The 25492-nt window shown below is 40.8% G+C and overlaps 1 protein-coding gene across 1 annotated transcript in view; it reads left to right on the top strand.

Moving 5' to 3' along the window:
* Nucleotides 1–25492, top strand: part of KIAA2026 (KIAA2026 ortholog) — a 961657-nt gene that overhangs the window by 585857 nt on the left and 350308 nt on the right. The window contains exon 7 of the mRNA XM_044067194.1: nucleotides 13668–13783. Coding sequence (XP_043923129.1) covers nucleotides 13668–13783 — 116 coding nt within the window. The remainder of the gene's footprint in view (nucleotides 1–13667; nucleotides 13784–25492) is intronic.

Raw genomic sequence — 25492 nt, 5'->3', positions numbered from 1 at the left:
GACTGATTACCTTTAAGCCCAGTCAGGCAAACTTGAAAGACCAATTCATCATTGTTTTAACACAGAATACATAATTCTGTGCACCTTCCGTGCAGGGAGCTGTGCTGCTAAAATCCCTGACTAATATTACAAATTTTGAAGTTCCAAAACCTCTGAATAAATTTTAAAATTCTCATAGAATTACCTAGTCATTCTTTCAAACTCTTAAGTCCAGAGCAGGCTTTGCCACTGCAGTTCTGCAGGGCCTTATAACCTCTCCTAATCCTATTTAGACCCAGCCACCCAACCTCAGCTTTGGGATTCAACCCAAGTGTAATGACTGCGGCAGTGAAACACGATGAACATAGTACAGTTGTGTACCTACCATAAATGTAGATGTTCGAGTGTATTCACCGTTGCAGTCCAGGTAACCCACCCACCATCCCCCTTTTATTTGCTGGGACTTATCTGTACTTCTCTATCCTATACAACCTATATGGTGTATTTGCTTGTAGATGAAGGAAATGTTATTTTTGTGCATGCATACTTATTGGTATAATTTTCAGCCTACCAGTTTGGGGGCACCTGACATCTGGGGCAAGAAAAACTGAAGAAAATGGCATTGGCTGCATCTTTTATACTCCTGGTGCACTGACGTCAGGGAAGAGGCGACAGCAACCGGCACCGGACCTAGACTTTGGAATTCAGGCCGACTTCGGGTAGCCTGCCAGCAGGATAACCCAAGTGTAATGACTGCAACAGTGAATACACTCTTAACATCTACATTTATGGTAGGTACACAACTGTACTGTATGGAAAGCATACCTTCTCTTCAGCGGCATTTACCTTGAGATCGCTGAAATTACCTTATCCATTTCACTCCATTTCAGAGGGATCTCTTGAAAGAGTTGGGAGATACCCTTCAGGGTTCAGTAGCTTCGGGATCCACGGATAAGGTTTCTGCGCAGCTCTCCACCCTTGCATCGATAGCTAACTCCTCCATGAGGCTGATTTCCTATGCAGCGGATGGAGTGAGTAGGGCAGCCACAGCAGGAATCTCTCTTAGGAGACATTCTTGAATGCGTCTTTGTAATTTCATGGAATCCTTTAAGTTTTCCTTCACCAACGTCCCCTTTGATGGTTCATCTCTTTTTGGACATCAGGTGAAAGAGACCTTGACCAGGTGCGAACATGAAGGATAAACCTTATCTGCTGTCAGAGTCTGTTTCTCCCTTCCTTCTAGACCCTGTCCCAAGGGTCAAACAGGAGGGAAAATGTGGTTCCGTAAATCCCAAAAAGGTTTCCCTCAGGCACAAGGTCAACCCTCCCCTAGGGGCAGAGGGGGAGGATATAATGGAAGACGCCATCGCCATCCTCACAGCAGAGGAGGTTTGCGGCACCAGGGAGATAGAGAAACCTTCTCTGATCATCCCTTCCATCGCCCCTGAGGGGTTGCCTGACTGTCCGTCTCTGGAGTTAGTCGGGGGTCGTCTATCTCTGTACCCAAGCGCCTGGCTAAACATTTCACAAGATCGTTGGGTACAAACCATAATATCCAGAGGTTACCTGATTCCCTTTGTTTCTGATCCCCCGGTAAACTGGTCTCTTCCAGACATGCCACCCATTTAACTAGACCGTGCAACATCAGAGGTCATCTCGTTGCTGTGAAAGAGTCATCCAAGAAGTCCCCACAGAGCAAATAGGATCCGGAACTTACTCACGATTCTTTTTAGTTCCAAAGAAAACAGGGGACTGGAGATCAATTCTAAATCTCAGCAAACTAAAACAAGTCCGTAAAGAAATTGAAGTTCTGAATGATCACTCTGCAGTCGATATTTCCCTTTATCAGGAAAGACAATTGGATTGGCTGAATAGATCTTCAGGATGCGTACTACCACATCAAAATGGACAGGCGCTCCAGAAGACACTTACGCTTTCGGCTGAGAGCCAGTCATTTTCAGTTTCGAACACTGCCCTTTGGCCTCACTACAGCCCACAGAGTGGTCACCAAATGCATGGCAGTGGTAATGGCTCACCCGAGATGTCAAGGATTCCAGGTGTTTCCATACCTAGACAACTGGCTCCTCACTGCTACCATTGAGCATCAACTGATCAGAACCAGGGACAAGACTCTATCTTTTTATGATTTGATATTCTTATAGGTGAAACTGGGCCTAGTCCCCACCAGTTCAGATATCCTGTCGTTTGTGGTCAAATAATAACTTGAAAATTAAGGAAGTAATTGGCAACAATTGGAAATTGTTGACCACAGACGATAGAATATCTGAACTGGTAGGGACTAGGCTCAGTTTCACCTATAAGAATACCAAATCACTAAAAAGATTATTGTGTTATGAAGAAGACAGAAAAATGGAGATACATTCACACAGGCAAGGGACTTTTTCCTGCAGACATTGTAACCAATGTGCATACATGGCTGAGGATAATACATTTATACATCCAGACACTGGACATGAGTATATATTTAGGTATTATGCTGATTGCAGGACCAAGGACTTGGTGTATTTGGCACAGTGTCAGGTATATAAATCTTTCTATATGGGTAAGACCAATAGAACCCTCAGGGAATGTATTAGAGAGCACGTATATGCTATAAATAAGGAAGATGAGGGTAATGTGTTGGCCAGACATGTAATGAATCATGGCATGATACATAAATTTAAGTTTAGGGCATTAGAATTGGTTAAGAAAACAGACTAGGAGATGTTAAGAACTGTACGGAAGAACAGGAAAATAGATGGATAAAGGGACTACAAGCACACAAAGCACATGGTCTGAATGACAAAATAATGCTTAAACCTTTTTTAGCAGCCTGTCCTTATGTACATTAGCCATTTTAATATTCAGTTTTAATAGACAGACCAAGTTAGATATGAGATTTTTAGCTATACAATGTTCCTTAGGCATATAATGTTGCTATATTGATTAGGAACTATGATTATCTGCTGTCACACTGGTTTTAGTCATAATTGAGATAGGTTTTATTGTTGTTATTATTATATTATACATACAGTTTAGTTGTATTTATTGTATATATCTTAAATATGTATTTTGATATTTATGTATGTATGTATGATGGAAGTTTTAAACAGAGTTAAATATGGTTTTAATTAATTTAGTGATGTCATGATTGTTTAACATTTGATTGGAAAATGCAGGGTTAATGATGTTATTTAATTCAAGTGAATGATTACTGTTTTATCAAAGTCTGAAGAAACGTTCTTTGCAACGTGAAAGTGCTCACTGTGTTCTATTTGGTGTTTTTGGTGTAGAAAACATTTTCTAATCAGCCGTGGTGTTGCCTCTTTCATTGATTATCTGGATTAATTTTCCCATCGTAGCTTAATAGAAGAAAAAACACAGTAAGGTGCCCTTGCAACCACCATGGGCTCAGACAGTGACTCTGCAGTTAGTGATTGACACTGTAGCGGCTTACCATTGCTCCTCAGACTACTCATTTAGTACTCCATTTTCCTGTGGTGTAGCCCCTTCTGCCACTATGGGACAGGGGTCAGCCACATCCGGTTCCAGTTAGGACATGGGAGAAACATCTTTTTGGGTCTTGGAAGCCCAGGGAAAAGACCTCTTCCCAGGGTGGTGTACCACCATCCCCTAGTCTCCTGCCAAAGCAAAAACAAAACGTTAGACATTGCTCATCTGAAGACATGGTGTCTGTTCATAAAGATGATTTCTTTATCTTAACAAAGAAGTTATTGCAGGCTGTTAATCTCGGAACTCCCGAGTCCTTACCAGAGTGTATTATTAATACAGAAATTCCTTAGGAAGTTTGTCAGAGGACTCTGACATTGACAGAGGCAAAATGACTTCTGGAGATTCCCAAGGCCAAATATCTGATTTTGAGGAAAATTGGCCCCTCTCCTCCTCCTCCCTTGCAGGAATTTTTTTTTTCAAAAACTGTTTCCTAGATGAATTGAGGTTTTTGTGGGAAAAAGTGAATATTGCCCCTGAACTGGGGAGATATTATGATATGTTGCAAGTGGATATACCACACACTACATCCATAATTCCTATTTTACCAGCCTTCGAGGATGTATATAATGCTGCCTGTCATAACCCTTGCTGTCAATCTTCAACTCCCCAAAAGGCCGATAGACTTTATAAAGTACCTCAAGCTTGCAAATTACTGATGTTCATCTTTCTTACTGCTGCAGTTCTCTGTGGGCTGTATCCTGCCAAGGATGTAGCACCCGGCCAGCTTCCTACAGCTCTACCCCCATCCCACATATTTACTTTGAGTTTCTATAGGCTTTTCCCTTTTGAAGGGAAGTATAAAAGCAACGAGAGTGACTAAAAATCTTAGTATTGCCATCTTGTGCAGATGCATCTGTGAGTCTTGACCACTGCAGTAGTCAGCCAAAGCTTCCTGTCAGACATACCTCCAAAGAGGTTGTTGTTCCACTGTATTTGACATTCATCAGACTTGTCCCCTTTGGCATGTACTTAACCAGGCACATCCAACAGTTTCATCATCCACAGAGGTCCCTCACTAAAAGAGTACCTGGTATAAACAACATGTCCTATGCAGACATCCTCCGAGCCCCATCCCTGTGTTCTATCTCCTACAGACTGTTGAGGGGATATGTATACCTGGCATACAGGGTATTGTCAGACCCTGCTCTAATGGACCCACTGCATATCGGCAAAACAAACAGTACCAGAAATGCTCATTCAGAAGTCTTAAAAACCTCGCCTGTAATGTAAATAGGACCTGCTGGAGAGACAGGTATGTATCCCAGAATCTACCCCTTCTGTGGAACAGGCTCCACATCCTCATGAAATGTAACTTGGACAATTGTGTTTGGAACAGGAAATTCATTTCTGGTTTGGCACCTGTGTCTCTAATGGACTTAGACAGCCTGTAAATTGTCCATCTCCCAGGCCCCTGCTTGTAAATGTTTCATCTCCCAAGTACCTGATTACACGTACTAAGGGTATGAGAACTTGTCAGAGATTTTGGATGCATTGCTAGGCCCAGTATTTGTTAGTCTAATGCACACCTATGAAGACCCCTTTTGTGAACTTCTTCCATACATATGAATTATGTTTGCAATATTTTTTTTTTTTTTTTACTGGTGGTTCATAGGTAGGTACTAGGCTATCGGCCCAAGGGCCTACATAAGCCTAGCCAGCGAGGTACCATAGCTTACACCACCCAAGAAAGTTATTTTCCTGTGCCACTGTCCAGCAGAGAGACAGAAGTGATCCCTGGGGTGTATTTCCTGTTTCCCATCCACTCATCAAGATTTTTCTTGAAGCGTGCTAATGAAGAACTTTGCTTGACATAGATGGGTAGCTTGTTCCAGAGTATAGGAAGTCTCTGGGAGAGGAATCTATCCCTCCAGCATGTCCTGTTTATTGTGGTGACAAGGTTTAGGTCCCTAGAGCGTGTAGCTTGGAGGGATTGGGATTTCTTTAGGTGTAGCATGTCCAACAGCTCTGGGTTTGACATAGCTTTATACGTTAGGCAGAGATCACCCCAGAGTAGGCGATATGCTACGGAGTAAAGCTGGAGTTTTTTGAGGCGGTCAGTGTAGGGCATTTGTTTGAGGCCAGTAATCCTCTTTGTGAGGTACTTCTGTGGCCTTTCCAGCTGCTGTAGATGTCTTGTGAGGTACATTCCAAAAGGGGCATTGTACTCTATAATGGGTCTAATGAGTGACGAGTAGAGGGGAACAATGACCTCTTTTTTTCTGGATGAGAACCCTTTTTATGATGAGGTGTGCCACGTAGAAGGACTTCCTGACTACTGTGGCGATGTGTCTATCAAAGGAGAGACTACTGTCCACCTGGGTCCCAAGGTCTCTTATCACACATTCTGTGTTATGTAGATTGCTGCCTATGTGGTTATTCATTTGTACAGAATTTTTACCAAAGGGAATGACACTGCACTTTTTGGCATTGAGCTTGAGGCCAGGCATCTGTCTCAGTGAGGCCGTTCTGTAGCATGTCCACATCATTTGGGGACTTGACTATGGCTCCTAGTTTGCAGTCATCTGCGAACTTCGTCAGCCAGAGGCCTTCTGTGTTAGCCTGTACTTCAGAGTAGTAGATACCAAACAGGAGAGGTCCCAGGACGTAACCCTGTGGCACTCCACTAATCATTTCCTTGAGGTCAGATTTGGAGTCTGCAACTTTCACAGTGTGGGTTCTGGCAGTGAGCCAGTTGGCAACCCATCCTGTGACGTAGGGATTTGTAACTAGTTTAGTGAGTTTAGCAATAATTCCAGAATGGGGGATGGTGTCGAAAGCCTTGGCAAGGTCAAGATAGGCTGTGTGAACTACCTTACCCTCATTCAAGGCTTTGGTGACTGCCTCAAAGAAGTCGATCAGTTCAAGAGGCATGATCTGCCTTTCACAAATCCGAACTGGGTGGGATCCAGAGTTTGGAAGTTACCAATGTCTTTGTTTATGAGTTCCATGATGATGAACGTGCTGGAGGGACAGGTTCATAACCCAGAGACTGCCCATGCTATGGAATAGACTTCCCATACATGTCAGAGCACCTCACTGGCCCTCTTCAAGAGAGAAGTCTTGATGAGTGGATGAGAAATAGAAAATTCACCCCAGGGATCACTCCAGTGGCTCAACTTGACAGAGGCACTGGGAACTAAGGTCGGGTGGCACGATGCCAGGGTAATCCTATGGGCTAGGCTTATAAAGGCTCCAGGGCCATTAGCCTAGTACACACCTATGAACCTATACATTCCATGGCCTTGCAGATCAGGCTCGTCAGGCTAATAGGTCGATAGTTCCCGGGATCAGTGGTGGCTCCCCCTTTGTGGAGTGGGATAACTGTTGCTGTGCGCCATTTAGTGGGCACAAAGCCTGATGCGAGGCTATTATTGAACATGGTGCTGGGGAGCCAGTTCATTCTGAAGTTCATGTAAAATGCAGCCTGGAATGTTGTCCGGTCCCATGGATGCTGTGTTTTTGGCTTTAGAGAGTGCAGCTTTTACCTGAGTAGTTGTGATTACAGGGGCTCTGCATTCTTCCTGTGTAGATATGGGCCCTTTAGGGGGTGAGAGGGGGGTAAAGTTAGCACTGAACCGATCTGCCAGGATGTTGGCAATATCAGTTGGTTCTATAATTTTCGTGCCTTTGTGCTGTAACTCGGAGCAGATCTGGGTGTTGCCATCTAGATTCTTGACATAGCTATAGAATGCTTTTTGGTTGTCCTTGGATTTAGTGGCGATTTTGTTTTCTTAGCTAGCTTTGAAGGATCTTATAAGGGATCTCAGCTTCTTACCGAGGCTGACCAGGGAGCTCCTCCACTCATGGGATTTTACTCTCTTTTGCAACAGTTTCTTCCTTCTGTTGTACAGTTTGTTTATGGCAGGGGACCACCAGATTGGCTTCCTTTTTTTGGAGGATAGCATCTTGGTTCTGTTTGGGATAGCACGATCCATGCACTCGTGTAAACTGCTTATAGAGTGCATTTGTGTAGGATTCAGCAGTTGTAACTTTATTGTCCATCTGCATGGGTGGCATGAAGTTTACCACTTCTGTCTTAAGAAGCATGAAGTTGGCTTTGGAGAAATTTTTTACTGTGGTTTCCTTAATTGGGGTGGGGGCGGGATGTGGATATCAAGGGTGATAAGCTTATGGTCGGATCGGACCAACGAGGAGTTGACTTCAGGTGTGGAACAGCGGTCACTCAGGTTGGTAATGACTAGGTCTAGGATATTGTTGCTACTGGTGGGGGTTTGGATAAGTCTATCTAGGGCATTGGAGTTTATGAATTCCAGAAAGCATTGAGCTAAGGAGTTGGTACACGAGTAGTTTTCCCAGTTAATGGTGGGGTAGTTGAATTTGCCCATTATTAGGGTGTTTGGTTGAACCCTAATATTTTCCAGTACATCAAGAAAAGAGGAGTGGGAATCCTGGGGCATGGTGGGGGATCTGTAGCAAGCTACAATTTGGATTGCAGTTTTGCCCAGAGTTAGTTACACTTGGATAACCTCAGATGCATTATGCTGAGCAGCTAGCCTGGAGGTGTGAATATCCTTAATGAATATGGACATACCTCTGCCTTTGGTGCTTCGGTCCAGGTTACATGGCCGAAAAGTGTGGTATGAGTTATAGCTTGGTACTGCAGGAGTGCTCTCTGGAGCCTTGAACCAGGTTTCAGTTACTGCACAGATATCGATGTTCTCCATTTTAAGGAGTGCCTCAAGTGAGTGCATTTTGAGATTTAGACTTCTAGCATTGAGCAGCATTACCTTCAGTTTTTGTTTGCCTGTTCCTGTTATGGTGGTGAATTTGTTATTTGAACCCTGCCTAAAAAAGGCACTATAGGGGCAGCAAGAGCCTTAGCCAGTATCCGGAATCCCAGGGGCGACAGGTGCAAGCCATCTGTGGCAAAGCATTGTGGTCTGTCGACCATGTCATCCCAAGCAGACAGATACTGGATCCCCTTAGAATGACACCAGAAGCTTAAGCAATTGTTGAAGTCAATCATTTTGTCCTTGTACTGCGGTATCATTCTGGGCGAATGGCAGAATGCTACTCAGGGCTAGGGTCATACCTGCCTGGGCTACAAGATTGGAGAGCTGTTCCATGTCTCTTTTCATGTAGTCCAGGGAGGTACGTCTCAGGTCATTCACACCAACGTGGACAATGACAGAGTCATATTTGTACTTGATGTAGAGTGACCTGAGTGCATGGGTTATGTGGCAGATCCTGGCACCCGACAGGCAACTGACAGTAACCTTCTCCTTGTCTAGCCTGGTGAGTGGGACATCAGTGTGCCTGACTATAGAGTCACCTATGACTAGTGTGTTGGGTATGTTATTTTGCCTTATTGGCTGTGGTTGAGTGGCACACTGAGTCTGTGGGCTGTGTGTCATTTGGGTTGTGTTGGGGGATGGAGGTTACTTGCGTTTCTGCTTTGGAGGTCTCTGTTGCATAGACTGATTATTATTGAGAGCCTCCGTGAATGTTTTTGTGGTACTGTGTGTGGATTTTGGTGGTGTAGATTTAGTGAGACTATGTGATTGTTATGGTGTGGTGCAAATGTTTACCTTCTCCTCATGACTGTCAAGTTCAGTCTTGGTTAGAGAGAGCTTTACCTCCAGTTTGGCTAGATAAGTGCATCTCTCACAGGTTGTAGTATTGGGTGGTAGGAGGAGAGGGTTGTCAGTGTACATGAGGCAATTTCTACTTTGCCTCAAGATGACCAGATTTATCAGATAGACAGGAGAAAACACTGGTAGCTGACCCTTTGACATGCCTGAATAAAAAACTATTTTCCTCTAGATAAGTGAGGAAAGTGAGTACAAGAGCTGTTTTTCTCTAAGCAAGTGAGAAAAGTAAGTACAAAAACTCTTTTCCTCTAGGTAATGAGGAAGATAGTGCTATAGTAATTAGTAGCTTATTTAGTGCTTACAAGTTCTGAACAAGTGCTGAGCATGAACAAGCAAATTTAAGTGCTAAAACTAAGAATCTGTATCTGCACTAGACGAGTTACAGGACAAACAAGTGCAAATGCAGGCTTTCAAATCAGAAAGTTGAGAGAGATTGCCCAAACGGCCAAAAACTACAATTTCTGGGCCAATACCACTCCTTATGTGGCAGACAGGTTACCTAGTGCTTACCACTCTCACTGATGAGCTAGAAGGCTTCCCTCCAACACAGAAAGGCTTGGGGGGCTCAGAAGCTTACATACAGTCCTGGATACAGCAAATCTGCATCTGGAACACTAGTTACAGGAAAGGTAGGAAACTTACAGTTTTTTAATACAGAAAAGTAGCAAAAACGGTAGTAAAAAACAATTCACATGCAGTGCAAGCTAGCACAGTTGAGTATGCAGCAATATTAGACCAAACACAGTTTAAAAAATGCAATTAAATTAAAAAGGACTAAAAGCAAGTGCAGAAAGAGTTTATTAGGTAGAATGTGGTAAAGAGATGGGACTGGGGGATTGTCCCAGATCAAATCTACAGTGGGGCAGGCAACTGCAAAAGCCACCAAATTTAAACTACAAACCAAAAATAGGGAGGGTGGATGGGACAAAACAGTTTCAACAGAGATCTAAGCAACAATTAACAGTACAAACTTTAAAACCAAAAAAATATTCTCAGCTCTGTATTGTTGCCAATCAGTCTCTCAGGACAGTAAGACAACAGTTTCAACATAGATCTAGGCAACAATTAACAAACTCTATAACCAAAAAAAAATACTCATCTCTGTATAATTGCAGATAATCTGTAAGGCAGTCTCTGAGAACACAGGTTCCAGCAATTTGAATGCAGCTGTTACTATACCAACTGAAGACACAGCAGAAAATGGGGGTGGGGTGGGGAAAACAGTTTCAACAGAGATCTAAGCAACAACTAACAGTACAAACTTTAAAACCAAAAAAATATTCTCAGCTCTGTATATTTGCCGATCATTCTCTCAGAACAGTGAGACAACAGTTTCAACACAGATCTATATTTATTTATTTATTTTGTGGAAAATAGTGGTGTGTCACTTTTAACTTTAAGATTACTGGATTTGTGTTAAGGTATTCCGGTAATTGTTCCTCAGTTACTTTTACTGTGTCTCCAGGGATGTTTCTGTCATTTAGTGCCCTAGAGCTATATTTAAGTGTGTGTCTTGTTTTACAAAGTTGGAAATTATTTTTCCATATTATATGTGAATGCTTCTTATTTTCACTTGGTTTTATGCTAATTTATTTAATTCTGTTTTTTGACAAGGAATTCTTATATTGTTGTGGGATAAATTTGATTGGATTGGAAGTGCTATGTATTGTTTATGATTGCTAGTGACAATTTAACATCCAACAGACTTCTTCAGGCACACCTTACTGGCAAACAGGCTTCTTCCTAGCATGAATACTTAACCTGGTCATGCTGGTCCTTGTCCTAAGGTACCTAAATAGAAAAAGCACTTGAAACACAAGTCTGTGATTCTCATGCAAGCTGTTACTATGCCTCAGACAATGATAGATGACACTGCAGTGAACACTGCCAGTTCTTCAAACCACTTATCTGTTTCCTTGAATCTCTGTGGTGTAGCCTTGCCAGCCACTTTAGACTGGGGATCACACACATCCATTGAAGTTGTTTCATTGCCATGCTTGGGCTTGGGAGAACCGTAAAATTTGGATATGAGAGGTACTTCACGAGAATCTTCTGTTTGTGCCCAGGGAAAGAGACCTTTTGTTTGTGATGATGCGCTGTGTCTCAGCCATTTACCCCTTAGAGATATACCGAGAGAAAAGAAACAGAAAGTTAATCATATAGAAAATAAAAATGGTTCTTGTTTGCCAGGCGTTTTACAGTCATCCAGGGTGCTATACACCTTCTTCTAATACTGCTACTCCTCTTTCTAAGGAAGAAGAATTTTCTGATAATTATGATATTGACAGAGTTGGGGTTAATTCGTCCCAAGATTCTATAGCCCAATACTCTGATTCTGTGGATAGTGAGCCTGAAGTAGTACCAATGGAAGCTGTCTCCTTTTCTCGGACTATTTGTAGACAGGGGCATATTTGCTTGGGAACAGACAGATGTCCCACAGAGATGGATAGATATTATAATTTACTTAAACAGTAAATCCCTGTCTCTGCACCAGTTCCTCCTATTTTGCCTGCTTTGGAGGGCACATTAAAAGCTGCCTGCAGTGTTCCTGATTCTCTCCCATTAGTTATTATAAAAACAGATAAATTGAACAGAGTTTCATTTGCAAAACATTTTTCTATTCTCATCATGAACCTGATCCTACTGCAATCACTCCTACAGCTCAAGAAGTGAAAATGCACCTTGCAACCCATCTCCTGGAGATAAAGAGGGAAAGAGGTTGGACAGACAAGAGTAAGAAATTTTTTTTTCTTTTGCAACATTAGCCTTCAGAATCCCGAATTAACAGGGCTGTGTGTGGAAGTTCATTTTGAAGTATGATAAAAACTCGGAAAATTTTTCTTCTTTCCTGACCCCTGAATGTAGATTTTATGTGACTCAGATTGTGTCTAACTTTTCTCAAGTTTCTAAGCGTACTTAGAGTGTATATGATTGTGCTGATACTGCTTTCAGAGCTTCTTCTTCAGGTGCTTGAAAAGATTTGTTTAAGTATGTAAATTTTTCGGATGACTTAGTCAGAAATTTTGAGTTTTAAGGACCTTAATAATGCCCTTCCTACCCTTATACTTTTCTTCGGTCAGACCCATTAAGCCCCAGAAGAAGACTACGAAAAGGAACATTCTTTGCAGTTTTTCGAACGCACTCAAATGCCATGTAGTCTTGCTCCCTCCAATGCAAGCTAACTTTGTCAACAGGGTGACTGTCAACTCAGTAGTCAGTTTTGACTGTTGACTGGGATTTCCCCGTGGTGCAGTTTTTTCCTTTGCTTGAAGTACCTTCACAAAGGCTTGTAGTTCTGCATATCATGATGGCTGACCACTCTTTCCCAGGAGGACGTACACTAAGAGACAATGCTGCCTGTCCTGAGTTTTTATGACAGATGGGAGAATGTAGCCCTCAAAGGACTTATGTGATGAATAATAGAGAAACTTGTGGGGGGAGTGATTGGTGAAGAACATTCTGCCTGTTCCAAACATTAGTGTTTTTGTTGAACTTCTATTCTGATCATTAATTGTCCATATCAAACTATGGACCAAAGTACTATAATTGACTTTGCAGTTATGTCATAACACCCAAGAGCATGCATTGTAAACACTTGGGTCAGTAGAAGTACTGAGCTAACAGACAGTCACCATTTGGTGGCAAGTAGGTCAGATTGCAGGATTGGCAGCTAGGGAGACTTGGGGACCCTAAATGTGTAGTAGTGTTTGTCTTTGGAATATCTAGCCAGCATATCTGTGTGGCATGAGCTCATCTCACAATTTGTGAAAGGAATGTCCTGAAGCAACAGGCGTGATTGGAGGCATGCCATAGTTTGTGATATAATTTTTGATAGTTCCACAGGAACAGAAGAGAAATGTATTTTGGTTCGGAAGATTGCTACATGACTGCAGAAAATGAATTTGTTTATTGATCAGAAGTGTAATATTCAATGTAAAAAAATGCATTGGTGAGTTTTGGAACCCTGTAGGTTTCAGAGTTTGTGTATTTTCTTAGGTTTTACAGCAATAGAGTGTTGTTTTTCCCCCAAGGGTATTTAGGGGAGGGATGCATATCTGAAAGTTCAGATTGTTTTTCTGTCCTCAGGTTGTTGGCAGTGTTTTTGCTTTTATGATTTTGGTGAATCAACTCATTACCTGGCACCCTTGAATCCATTGCTGCCATTTCTTATATTGTTCATGTCAAATTTTCAGTGTTTTAGCTTGTTTAGACTTCTGGGGAAAACATTTTGCTTATCTCACCATTGTACAGTGTGTATGAGATTGAGCCCCTTTTCCCAGTGGAAGTATAACATCAAAGGTATTTAATGATAAAGAACGGGGTGTGGGAGAGTAAAACTCACATTACAGCGCTAGGAGGGCAAATTCCCTTAAATAGTGCTTCATTTTAATGTTCTTTGTAAGATCATTCTCAAGTACTATCTCTGGAAGTTGAACTTGTATTAAGTAAAAATGATTCCAGTTTGCAGTCACAAATTCTGAAATGGATTGCAAACAGTGCAGGACAAAAAGTTTTAAAGTGTTTCTGTCTCAGCTGCGCCAATAATTATGCATTCTTCTTCAGGGAAAATGGTACAATCGCAGAAAAGCAGTAAAGGAATTGCACAGTACTCTGAGAAGGCTGCTGAATGAACTTCTGCCTTGGGAACCAAAGCTTATTAAAGCTTTCCAAAGAAACAGGTAATCTGAATTTCCAGCAGTAAGTCATGAGACAAGATAAACCATATGTAATGATCATTACAGTTGTTTTGTACTAACTGATCATAGTTGTTGAATCAGATAAGCACTTGATTACACCTCATAAAACAGTGTAGAATAGATAGTAAGGAGATTCTGTCTGTATTCTCAGGCCACTGATGGAAATATCTGTTTAGAAGGTTTGGTCTACTGAATTGTTTCTTACTGTTAATTCATTGCACACAAGTTGTTTGCAAAGCTTTGAAGAGTTAACCATTTTACTGTGTTCAAGCCATCAAAAATGAGGATTCTGAACTTCATTAGGACAAAGAATGACAAAATATTAACAGTGTTAGAAAATGTTCTAAGAAGCTGTGGCAAAGCTATTATGGAAAAACAGAAGTTTCTAAACTAACATGACTGAATCAGCAAACATTTATGCAAAATAAATACAAAAATCAAAAGGGAGGGAACATTACTGATTTGTAATCAGTGAATAATAAGGGTGGATGATGACTCTGTAGTACCTGGGAAGTGTAAGGAAGTAATAGAGGAGCCAAAGCAGTGTAGATTAAAGCCAAAAGAAACTGGGAGGTCAGTTAAGAAAGCTCATTTCCAGACCAAAGTAATATTCATTAAAGGCCAATTTCGTGGAGTAGAGGGATACAGCCCTAACTACGACACAGGCGACCCTTGTTCAGTAAGCAGCTTGCATTTCTGAGGCACCAGCTGGAAGGTACAGGCATTCATCTAGGCATTCCCTGTAGGGAGACGTGAGTAGCACTTGGAAGTAAAACGGGTAAAGGTAGGGGTAGGTCATTAATGAAAAAAATCCCTTTGAAGAAGTAGTCAATGGGACAACCCTCTGCAAGGGCACTTTTAGATTCCATGCCAGCCCCAGCCTTAGAATGTAGATAGTCCAGGGGCTGGAGAAGAGGCTGGTAGACCCAGTGCTGGTAAACTGGAAAGAATCAAGCAGTTAAAAAAAAAAAAAAGTTTCATTTGAGAAGTAAGATAAAATGTGGGGGGCTAGCATGAAAAAGGAGAGGTTCTGCATTAGTACTTCTGCTCAGTATTCATGAAGGAAGAGGTGAGTGGTTTACCAGATCAAGCTAGCAAACTTCCCATAGTAAAGGGGATGATCCTGTCTCACATGTAGGTAAGGTGATAGAACTTGGAAGTACTCATAATTTGTAGAGAGTCAAATTGGAAGTACTCATAATTTGTAGAGAGTCAAGGATACATCTGGTGACACCCCTTAATATCCATTTTAGCATCTCATTGAAGGGGATATGTTTTCTGCAGAGTAGTGGAGTGCAGATACAATTACTTTGCGCTGGAGAGAAAGTAGTATGTTGGGGAAAATAATGGTAGTCTGCTAACTGTTGTAGATTGTGTGGAAGTCATTGGTGCACAGAGTCCCAAGGCAGCAGGTATCACCAGTGTGACGGTCATGTTAGATAATTCTAATTAAATACTTGACTAGCGGGTAGAGGACATGAAGTGGGCTGTGGACATTGCCTGTTTGGATTTCAGCAAGGTGTTTCACATTGTACAGGACAGAAAGATAGTGAACGCATGACACTTTCTTAGTGGGTCCCAGATTGGTACATCAGAGAGAGTAGGAGTAGTAGTAGTAGTAGTACAAAAAAAGTGCTGAATCATGTTTTCATTCTTTTACAAGTAATATTGGAGAATCTCAGGGAGGAGAGCTGTCTTTTCCTAAAAACACAGGTAAGCATCATTGTATTGACTGGGGACAAATGACATAAAGGACTTGACAAAGTTAGTGAAATGTTCAAAATCATGGCAGCTAGCATACAGCAATGCAGAACTTCTTTTGGAAACAAAACCTCAGTAATAGAATAATCCTTTGAAGAGACAGAAGTAGCATCGTCAGATGTGGAAAGAAACTCGAGCAGCATTATCTAATGACTTCAGTTTTTCTGCATCATTTAGTACAGCAGCATCCATTCCATTGGTTGTTTTTAAAGTCATGAGTTTGGCTTTTCTATGTGGGAGTATTTTTTCTGTTATTTGACTTAATTATTCTATTAAGTGTTAAATATTACTATTTTTCATAATTTCAAGTAGTAGTCATTATAATGCTATTAGAGCATTGCGTTATCCTTGCTTAAGTTTATGTCCCTGTGGGAAGACATATAGTCACTAAAAACATGTATGTGTTTTTGCCTTTTGTTGTACACAGTATGATATTTTTTTGACATGAGTGAACATTGATCAGTTTGGGGGTTGTTTATTTTTTTCAGCAGTGTGACTTCCCTAAGCCCATCCTGCCCTCTGTACTCGATTTTGTGTGATTAACCCTTTCAGGCCTTCCATCGCCAGTATAGTCACAACAGAGTGTTGGCCAGGAACAACCACTGCTGCTGACCGCAGATGGTTTGATACATTATGGGGAACCCTAGTGTCATACATGTTGGCATTCCTTAGAAGTCAACTGCAAGCTGTGAGGCATGATTCTAACAGAATCCCTGCCATTCACCAAGAATGTCAGCTGTGGACATTTATGCCTGGTCACCTAACCTGTTTGCCATTCATAACTCCAGTATTCATTGTGGCCACAAAAATGGACTGCCCCCACCAGCACATTACTCCTCCTCCCTCTGTTAACAGTGCTATATAAAGAAGTTTCAGCTTCTGAGCTCAGCCTTGGAAGAAAATTGTCCTTTAATGGTTTATATTGGTACCTGGGGTACTTTATTAGAATTTATTTGCACATGTGGACTTTAGATTTAAAAAAAAATCCAATGTATCTTGATTTGAGCAACCCTCTTACAAAGAAGTATTTTTCACAGGGGTTTAGGGGGTTTGCTTCTCCCTAAAATGCAACATTACTGTAATCAACTTTGGGTACACTTCGCTTTGACACTGAGAAGAAGTGGTATTTTACAGTACTGTTGCAATAGTCTAAGCTGTGTAGGTCTTATTTCTCATGACCAGCCAGCTTTTAAAAGCTTAAAGGTACCTTCCACACTCCTCAACTGTCACAAGCTGTAGAGGAACTCCATTTAAAGATAGTTGGGAGTGCAGATTACCTCAGATTTTTTTTGCAACCAAAAGTGCTTCTTCAATATGTCCCTTGGACATGTTGGTAAGCAAGTGAACCTTCAAGACTGAGCAGACAACTCCCCTGTTTGCAAAAGCCTTCCACTGTATGTTTTTTTTTTCAAAGAAAACCTTGTTTTTTTTCCTGTCTGTAAGATGCTGTTTTGCTAAAAAAAAAATTTAATTTAGAACTGTCCTTGCATCTAAAGAAGTATTGTGTGAAATGCTTATGTGAGCATTTTGTGTGCAAATTTTTATTTTGTGACTAAACGTTTACTTAGGCTTTGTGTATTTGTGCGCTGGGAAAGGATGCTGAGTTTTCTGGACGGTTGTCAGTGGATTATTTACTTTGGTACCACCTGTTCTCTACTTTGCCTGTTACATACTTGTCCAGGCTCTGCTGTTCAACTTCAAGGGCTCTTTCTCAGCTTACCTACAAAGCAACCATTAGTCTTCACAGTTTTACCCTCTCTTGTCCACAAGGAGAAGAAAGTTGCCAGGGAGTCTTTGGATGTCAGGCCAACTTGTGTTGTGCCACAGCTGCTGGCGGGTTACGTTGTTGAGGTTACTCATTGTTTCTCAGACTGCCCATCTTTTTCCTCCGGTCCTCTTAGTGTAGTAGATGCAGTCACCAATGACTGTGGAGGAGTAGCCACATGCCTCTATGGTTGTAGGGATGCCCTTACTGGGCAAGGAAGAATCACTCTTGTTGGTCTCAGGGGAAGGGGACAGTGGAGGTTCTTCAGTTAACTGGGATAGGAATCCTGCATCTGTGATTAGTTTGCCTTCTAAGGGTCTGTTTTTTTCCAGGGAAATCCCCAGAAAAGTGAACATATCGCGAGAATACCTTCCAGTCTCCGTTTCTGTTTCCATTAACAAAAAAGATTTACTGTGTTTTGCTAAGAAGCTCATTGGTGCTTTTACATAGCCTTACAACTTTGCAGGCTAGAAAAGAAGCATTTCACTCTTTGAGGGTTTTTCTTCAGTCAGAACAACAAGCATTATGTGTGGATGTTGTAAGTCAGGAATTTTTTTAATCATTCTGAACATTCTGATTCTGAAGAAAGTATGGTTTCACATTTCCCTCATGAACATTTTTCCTTTTCTCAGACCTTTTCTAAGATGAAAGACGTTTTTCAGGGGGAGAAGAATGAAATACCTTTGACATATAATATGTATTATGAATTAATACAGTTGGACATGCCTAAGTCTGTAGCTGCTCCCCTATGTGTTGCCTGCTTTAGTGAATGTTTTTCTCACCACTTTGAGTTCACCTGACAGTCAACCTCTTGTCCCTAGGAGATTTGACTATACAGGGTACCTCAGATCTGTAAGCATTTGTTTAATAATCCTAAAGCAGACTCAGCTATACCTCTCAAGTGTACCTCGTTATGAGGAACATTCCTCATCTCGTCTCTTAAAAAGTTCATGTTCCTCACAGTTCCACATTGAAAGGTTCGGTCACCCATTTAATGTTAAGATATTTTTTTAACTGATATCCATGGTAAATAATACTGAATCACATTATTTTATCAAAAATGTTTTGCAAGTGTAGAGTAACAAATTGTAACCATCCTGGTAGCTTCCTTGTTGAAGTTGTAAGTAGGCTGTTAGCAAGTGCTCCACATTGACATTTTGGAGTTGACAAGTTGAGACCCATGGACCTAGCAGTGATTTCTTTATCCAAAACTGCTTCTTCTAAGTACTTGACTGCAGCCTGTCCCATTTCACATAAGGACTGGATAGATAAATTGTGGAAGAAAATGTATTCGTTTAGTCGTTTAACATATAGGATTTTAAACCATCAAGCTCATATACTAAAGTTTTTACTTCTGTTTTTGAGAGCATACAGAAGTTAAAGGTTAACCCTCCCTCTCCTGAGTAAAAAAAATGTTGAATGCTTCTGTAACACCTGCTTCTCATGTTACTAAACATATTTAAAGTGTGCTTATGCTGCTGCTGATCCTTCCAGAGCTGCTGCCCTGGGTATAATACTGAGAAAATTAACTTGGCTTCATTTTCAAACCCTTCCTGAAGATGTTAAGATTGAAATTTTAAATGCTTCCTTAAGTAAGGAAGTTCTCTTTGGCCTTTTTGCAGCTGAGTTGCTTAAAAGTGTGATGACAAGGGAAAGCTGATTCCAGGAGTAACTCCGATTTGTCAACATCCCCCCCCCCCCCTTCCAAACTATGTAGAAACTTCCCTTCCTCCTCAGCACCCTTTTTTAATAAACACTTTAATCCACAAGGAGCATAGCTGGCTTTAGGCACGAGTGAATCCTGGGGTTGCTGGGGCCTGCTGTTCGGGTGGGGTCCCCAACTACAGCAAGTTATCTTATCCTAATATTTTGTAACATGTCTGTCAAACCAGCAAAAGCTAGTAGAAAAATTTTGTTTACTTAACAAATCAAGTGAGTAATGACTCTTATTTTATTTCATTTAAACTTCAAAGATATCTCTGGTTATAGTAAGTGTTTTTTCAAATAACAGGCTTCACAGCTCCATTAAATATTTTACCACTTCTGTAATGCCTAAAGCCCTGCTCGTTGACATTATTTCCACTAAAACTAACAACATAGCCAGCATTAGGTACCTGCAATAGCCATGGCTGCAGGGGGCCCTTTAATCATCCTTTACCATCAGGGGGACCCCACAAAAGCTGCTGCTGGTTGGGGAAAAATGAGGATTAAAAATGGAAAAAATTTCTGATTACACTCTTTTAACCTGAACATGGCTGTGGTATGACCCTTTTAGGATAAGGCTGATAATGAACATGAGCAAAATAAGTACTAGACAGATCAGCAGTCCAGAGTCACCAATCCCAGTGCAAACCATGGATTTTAAGAAAAGCTGATGCTTCAATCTTCAGGGATGGTTTTCTCTTTCAGCGGTTTTTATAAATACTGGTAGAACACTTAATTCTATAACTCTCATCTTGTTTGCCGATGAATTCAGCACAGTGCCAAAAATAATCAACATCCTTTTTCGGACAATAAGAAGTATAAAACTGATGTCTAGATTTGTCTGTCTGTAATCCTGAATGATTTACCAGCAAATCAAACTTTTTTATAAAGGACAGTGCAAAATTATTAGCAAAATCAGGGACAGTGACAGGTATATATTACTCATCAATGAGTTAAGTAAAAGTGACTTATCTCTGATGATATTTCATGACTGCTAAACAGCAGTCACTGATGTGGTGTGGCAGTATCAGTTTTGCACACTGTATTGCTATTTACTGAAATAAGTACAAAACTAGTATTGCTGTGGCTTGCGTGTGTGTGTGTGTGTGTGTGTGTGTGTGTGTGTGTGTGTGTGTGTGTGTGTGTGTGTGTGTAAAATATCACTGAATTGTATCTGTGCACACAACCAGTAATGCTAGGACACATACATTATTACATTATTCTTCTTGTAAAAAATGCAGCTAACAAGTAATTATATTTCAAAAGAAAGGCATAAAGTAGATCACAAAACACTCAGACACTTAAATCTTCTTGGATTCTGGTGACCTTTACTCCCCAGACTGTATAAATGAATACCTTAATCATTCTTGACTGTGTGGGGGCCCCGCAAAAGCTGTTGCTGGTTGGGGAAAAATAGGGAGAAAAAAATGTATTAATTATCTGATCATGCTGTTTAACCTAAATAGGACTGTGATATGACCCTGTTAGGATAAAGCTGATAATGACCTCTGCTCTCAACTATACCCATTCTAAAACCAGCCCTGCGTAGCTGCGTCTGTACAGAAAACTGCTGTAGGTTATTGGGGGGGGGGTTGTGTGGGTATTAATTCTTTAATTTTCATCACAGTCCAACCTTAGAGGTGTGCACAGGAGGTCATTGTAGCTTATGTTTGTACTGAGTGTGGTCATTGTTTCAGTTTTATGACACACCTTAGAGGTGTACAGAAAACGTTACTGTAGCTTCTGTAGGGGCAGTGTACTGTCTGGAAGCAACAAAGTAGAATACATTGCTGTAATCATTGTTTTTTTATTTTCATAACAGTCATCTTTTACATTAGTTGGGGGTTGGTGTAATGGTTAAGGTGTTTACCTCACAAACACAAAGTACAGGGTCTGATTCTCACCCTTGGAGGGAATTCAGCCAAGCTTAAAATAGCCTGTAAGGGCAGCATGCCTAGTACTTAGTCTGACAGTTGGTGTAGAAGGTTAGGATTGTGAGCTGTAGTTCCAATGGTACAGGGTTTGATTCCCTTAGCTCAGTTTGAGGGTGGGAGGTCTGGCATAATGGTTAAAGTATTTGCCTCAAAAGCACAAGGTACAAGGTTTGATTCTATCCTTTAATGGCATAGTTAGCATAATGATTAAGGTGTTTACCTTACAGACATAAGGTGCAGGGTTTGATTCTCACAGGGGTAATTGGCTACGCTAAAAATGTCCCACAAGGGCAGTTAACCTAGTACTAATCTATGAACCAAACATCGGGCATGTATATCAGTGGCTGCATTTGTGGGCTATGGGTGAGGTATGAGGTGGTATGCTGTGTATATGTATGTCAGCAGTCACTTGAAATACATGGCTGTGGGAATTTGTATCTCTGCTTTCGTCCCAGGGATGCATAGGCAATGACTATTTTTTTTTTTTGGGGGGGGGGGGTAAGGGAGGCAGGCACTATTCTAGGTAGTCCTGTTTATCCTCACAATTGGCTTGTTAGTTTATTGTGAGCTACTATTTTGTCAGCTTTGAACATTTAGCTTTCAGAAAAACTTAGTATCTTCTCTGAAAGACAAAAAATAAAAAAATAAGACAAATTATTTTCCTACTCATGATTTTTGTTTAGGCCAGTTGGATTAAAAACCCTATTGCTTCTTGGACCCTAGTTTGTGTTATTTTCTATATGGCTATCACTGTGCTGTCTTGGTTAGGAAAAATGTTTTGAAAGGATGCAAGGAAAACTGAAGCCGAACAGCAACACTGGATTTCTTTTGTTGATCATAATTTCTGTTTTAGCCATCATTGGATGAAAAGGTTGTGTAAAAAGGGGAAAAAAAATAAAAATGCATTTCAGAGCATATAGAAAGTTATGGTGTCTTGAAAAAGCTGAAGAATAAAGCAAAACATGAGAAAAAAAAGTAACATGCATGGTGTGGGGAGTCCAAGTGGACTAGAGGGTGTGTGTGTGTTGGGGGCGTGGGGGTTGCTGAAACTGTTGGCCTAGGGTGCCATTTCACCCAAGTCCAAACCTCTACATAGAGTTGTTGTGATATGTCATTGTTGCATCTAAATGACAGTAACTGTAACTGTCCCTTTGTCAGATGGGCCAGCATAGTGTGGTAATGTGAGAACTTTGTAGCTACAGGTCAGTCTCTGCGTACTACTCGTAAATGTTTGCAGCATGAAGTAAAAGGTTGCTTGGGGGGTGGAAGTTCCTAGGGGGCCCATAAGTTGACATTTGCTGGGCGACCCCAAAATTCTAACACCGGCCCTGGCGAGGAAACATCAAATAGGAGTTTAAAAAGCAAAGGTAAGGAAGACCTAAAAAGAAGGAAAAATGCCTCAAAAGGTCAAGGATAGTCTTCTCAGTCAGCATGATTGCCTGTTCAGGCTGTTTTCCTTTCCCACTGTGCCAACCTTTTAATCTCTCTGAGGCTTCATATCCCTTTGTGGGACAAGATATTTTCAGACCAGATGGGTTTTAAATGTAATCAAACAGACGTACACTTGACAACAGATATTACTCCCTTCTTGCCCAGTGACTCAAGTCTTTCTATTTCCTCCCACTCTGCACTAGATAATGGCATATGGAGTTTTAGAACCTGTGCCTAGTTGCCATTTGGGCAGAGACTTTTATTCAAGGATTTTTATGACACCAAAAAGGGAAGAGTCCTGAAGAACAGAACTAGATCTTTTCTTTTTAAACCTTTTTATCAAAATTCCTGAAGTTCAGAATGTTATCCCTTCAGTCCCTTGTACCTCTGATTTCTTCTCTAGCTTTCATGGTAAAGCTATATTTAAAGGATACCTGTCATCACATCCCCATTGGCAAAAAGTTCAGGCTTTTCTAAGGATTCGCTGTATCTGGTTAAATATCATCAGTTTTCTATCCTACCCTTTGAACTTTCCACTGCACCAGGGTGGTCAAAGTGTCTAGCTCTAGTCATTGTTTTACTACAGACGTCTGGGTATTCGCATTTTTCTATATTTGGACAATTGCCTTATATTTGCACACTGTTATTCAGTGTCATTGGTGCAACAGGTTGCATCCTTGCCTTTGGTGCAGAAGGTTGTGTGGGCTCTCTTCCCATGTCAGGTAGACTGATTGCTGACACTATTGTGCTACTGAGGAGGGGGATTACTGAACTCCTGTGAGCATCTTCCTTTGGATGAGATGCATACTAACTATGAATCATTCCCTGTACATCTAGCAAAAGACCAGTCACCAGTGGTGTACCACAGGGTTCTGTGATGGGCCCCTTACTGTTCAGAATTTTTTTCTCAGAAATCCAAACAAACTTGAACAGCCTGTTGCTAACCAAGTTTGCTGATGATTGCAAATTGGGAGCAACCATGAAGTCCCGCAGTGATAATATACTGCAGACAGGGTCAACACAGAAAAATAATTGGTGCCAAAGCCAAAGATTAAAGCTAAATACAAAACAATACATTTTTATTCCCTTTGGGAAAGCTGAAATCCCTGATAATTACACTGTAGACAGCACCCCCTAAGTGTAGACCCAGTGGTACTTGATCTGGGTGCTCAGGTTGATAGTAACCTGAACTTTGACCATCACGTATCCACAGTAGTAAGGAAATCCTTCTGTGTGGCAGATGGTTGGAACTGCAAAACCAACTTCTTTTTCAACAACTAACTATAACTCAGAAGATACTGCATCATCCTGCAAATACTCCCATCCTCAGTAGCCTCATTAACCCATACAAAAATCTGTCAAACCTACGCTCAGCTAATAAGGTACTAGTAGCCACCCTTAAACCTAATAACAAATCTGGAGACTGCCTATTTGCTAATACCATTGGAAACTCTTGGAACAAGCTTCCTATTAAGCTAACATCCCTAATATCCACACCTCTTTTTAAGAAGCAACTTAGAAACTTTCTTACTTCACAATGGCTATGCCCATGTATTAATCCTGACTGATATTTCCTTCTCTTACTCACCACCTTCACATGATCATAACATTCATTCTCTGATTAAAATTTTGTTTTTCTAATATGATCAATTTTTACATGTATAAATGTTTCCTTCTTTCTACTGTTGTCTAAGTTTCTCATATGTTACATATATGTACTTACTTTTTCAAGTCACTCTGTTTCCTATCAGTTATCTACTTAAAGTGGTAACTATGATGTACTAGTTTTTAAATATTATTCTTTTATGTCACTTTCTTTCAGTTCTGTATATTTGTATAATTGCTGTAGTGGAGCTTTTCTCCCCGGGCCTCTACTGAAAATGGACATATATCCAGTTAGACTAGCCCAGTCAACAAATGTAAAATAAAATAAATAAATAAGTAAAGGCATCACATCTAGATCTAAGGATATTATAATTCCATTACACCCAGCCCTCATCATGCCAATAATTTGAGTACATTGCTCCATTTTGAATGTGCCTCACCAGACACCTGCAACAATTGGAGAGATCACAGATGTTTCTCACTAAGAAATTGCAGGATACACAAAGTAAGTCTTACTCAGAAAAACTGAAAGCTCTCTCACTGTATTTGGTCTCCTCCACATTGTTAAGGAGTGACCTATGCCTGGCTTACAGGGCAGTCTCTGACCTGGCCCTGATGCAAATGCTACACATTTGTAAATCAAACTGTACGAGGGTCATTCGCTCCACGGATCTTAACCTAGCCTCTGACATGGACAGGTCATGTTGGAGGATAGATACATCTCCCAGAGACTGCCACTTCTCTGGAACAAATTTCCTATTCATGTGAGACAGAGTGACCCTCTTCAAACCCCACCTAGATCAATGGATGGGTACTCCTGGGGTGGTGCCCATGACCCTCCTGGACAGAGAAAGTTATTAACTCCCTCTCTCCAGTACAGCTCTTTTGAGTGTGTACTTTTAACTCCCAGTGGGTGTGGCTTGAACCTTTAAAAAACTGAAGTTATCACCTTACAGATCAAACAAATATTCATTTCTCTGGAACCATAAGTGTTACTAGAAAACTGTAAATGGCAAACTATTCAGGATAAATTAATCTTTACATTAGTGGTGTTCATTCAGTTTGATGCTTTAGAGTGGATTTTATAAGCCAAAATAAAGGCAGTGAATATTAATTTTGTAATGTTATATAAACAGCTTATGATATCTCAATAACTGTTCAAGCAAATCACATACTGCCAGCAGGATATTCTCCATACATCTATGAGCTTTCTTATGAGTCTATGAAGTTATGTCTGTGTTATGGGAATGTTGAGATATTTAGAGAAATATGAAAGTTATTAAAATATAAATAAACGGTATACAAATAATATTCAAGATCTCTTCAGTTGTGTTAGAGGTCAAATATCAATACATTTGTGTTTGCCATCATGTATGCTTTAAGATAACATCTTCTGATACCTTGTATGTAGGATGGTTTTGGAATTATTAATGCAAATATGAGCAAGCAATAATTGACTCCTACAGGCTTCATTAGGCGGTAACTACAGAA

This window comes from Protopterus annectens, chromosome 3.part1 (assembly GCF_019279795.1).
Source record: "Protopterus annectens isolate FY-2018-M chromosome 3.part1, PAN1.0, whole genome shotgun sequence".
Taxonomy (NCBI): domain Eukaryota; kingdom Metazoa; phylum Chordata; order Ceratodontiformes; family Protopteridae; genus Protopterus; species Protopterus annectens.
The sequence above is the reverse complement of the archived record's forward strand: the minus strand, read 5'-3'. Positions and strand labels throughout refer to the sequence as shown.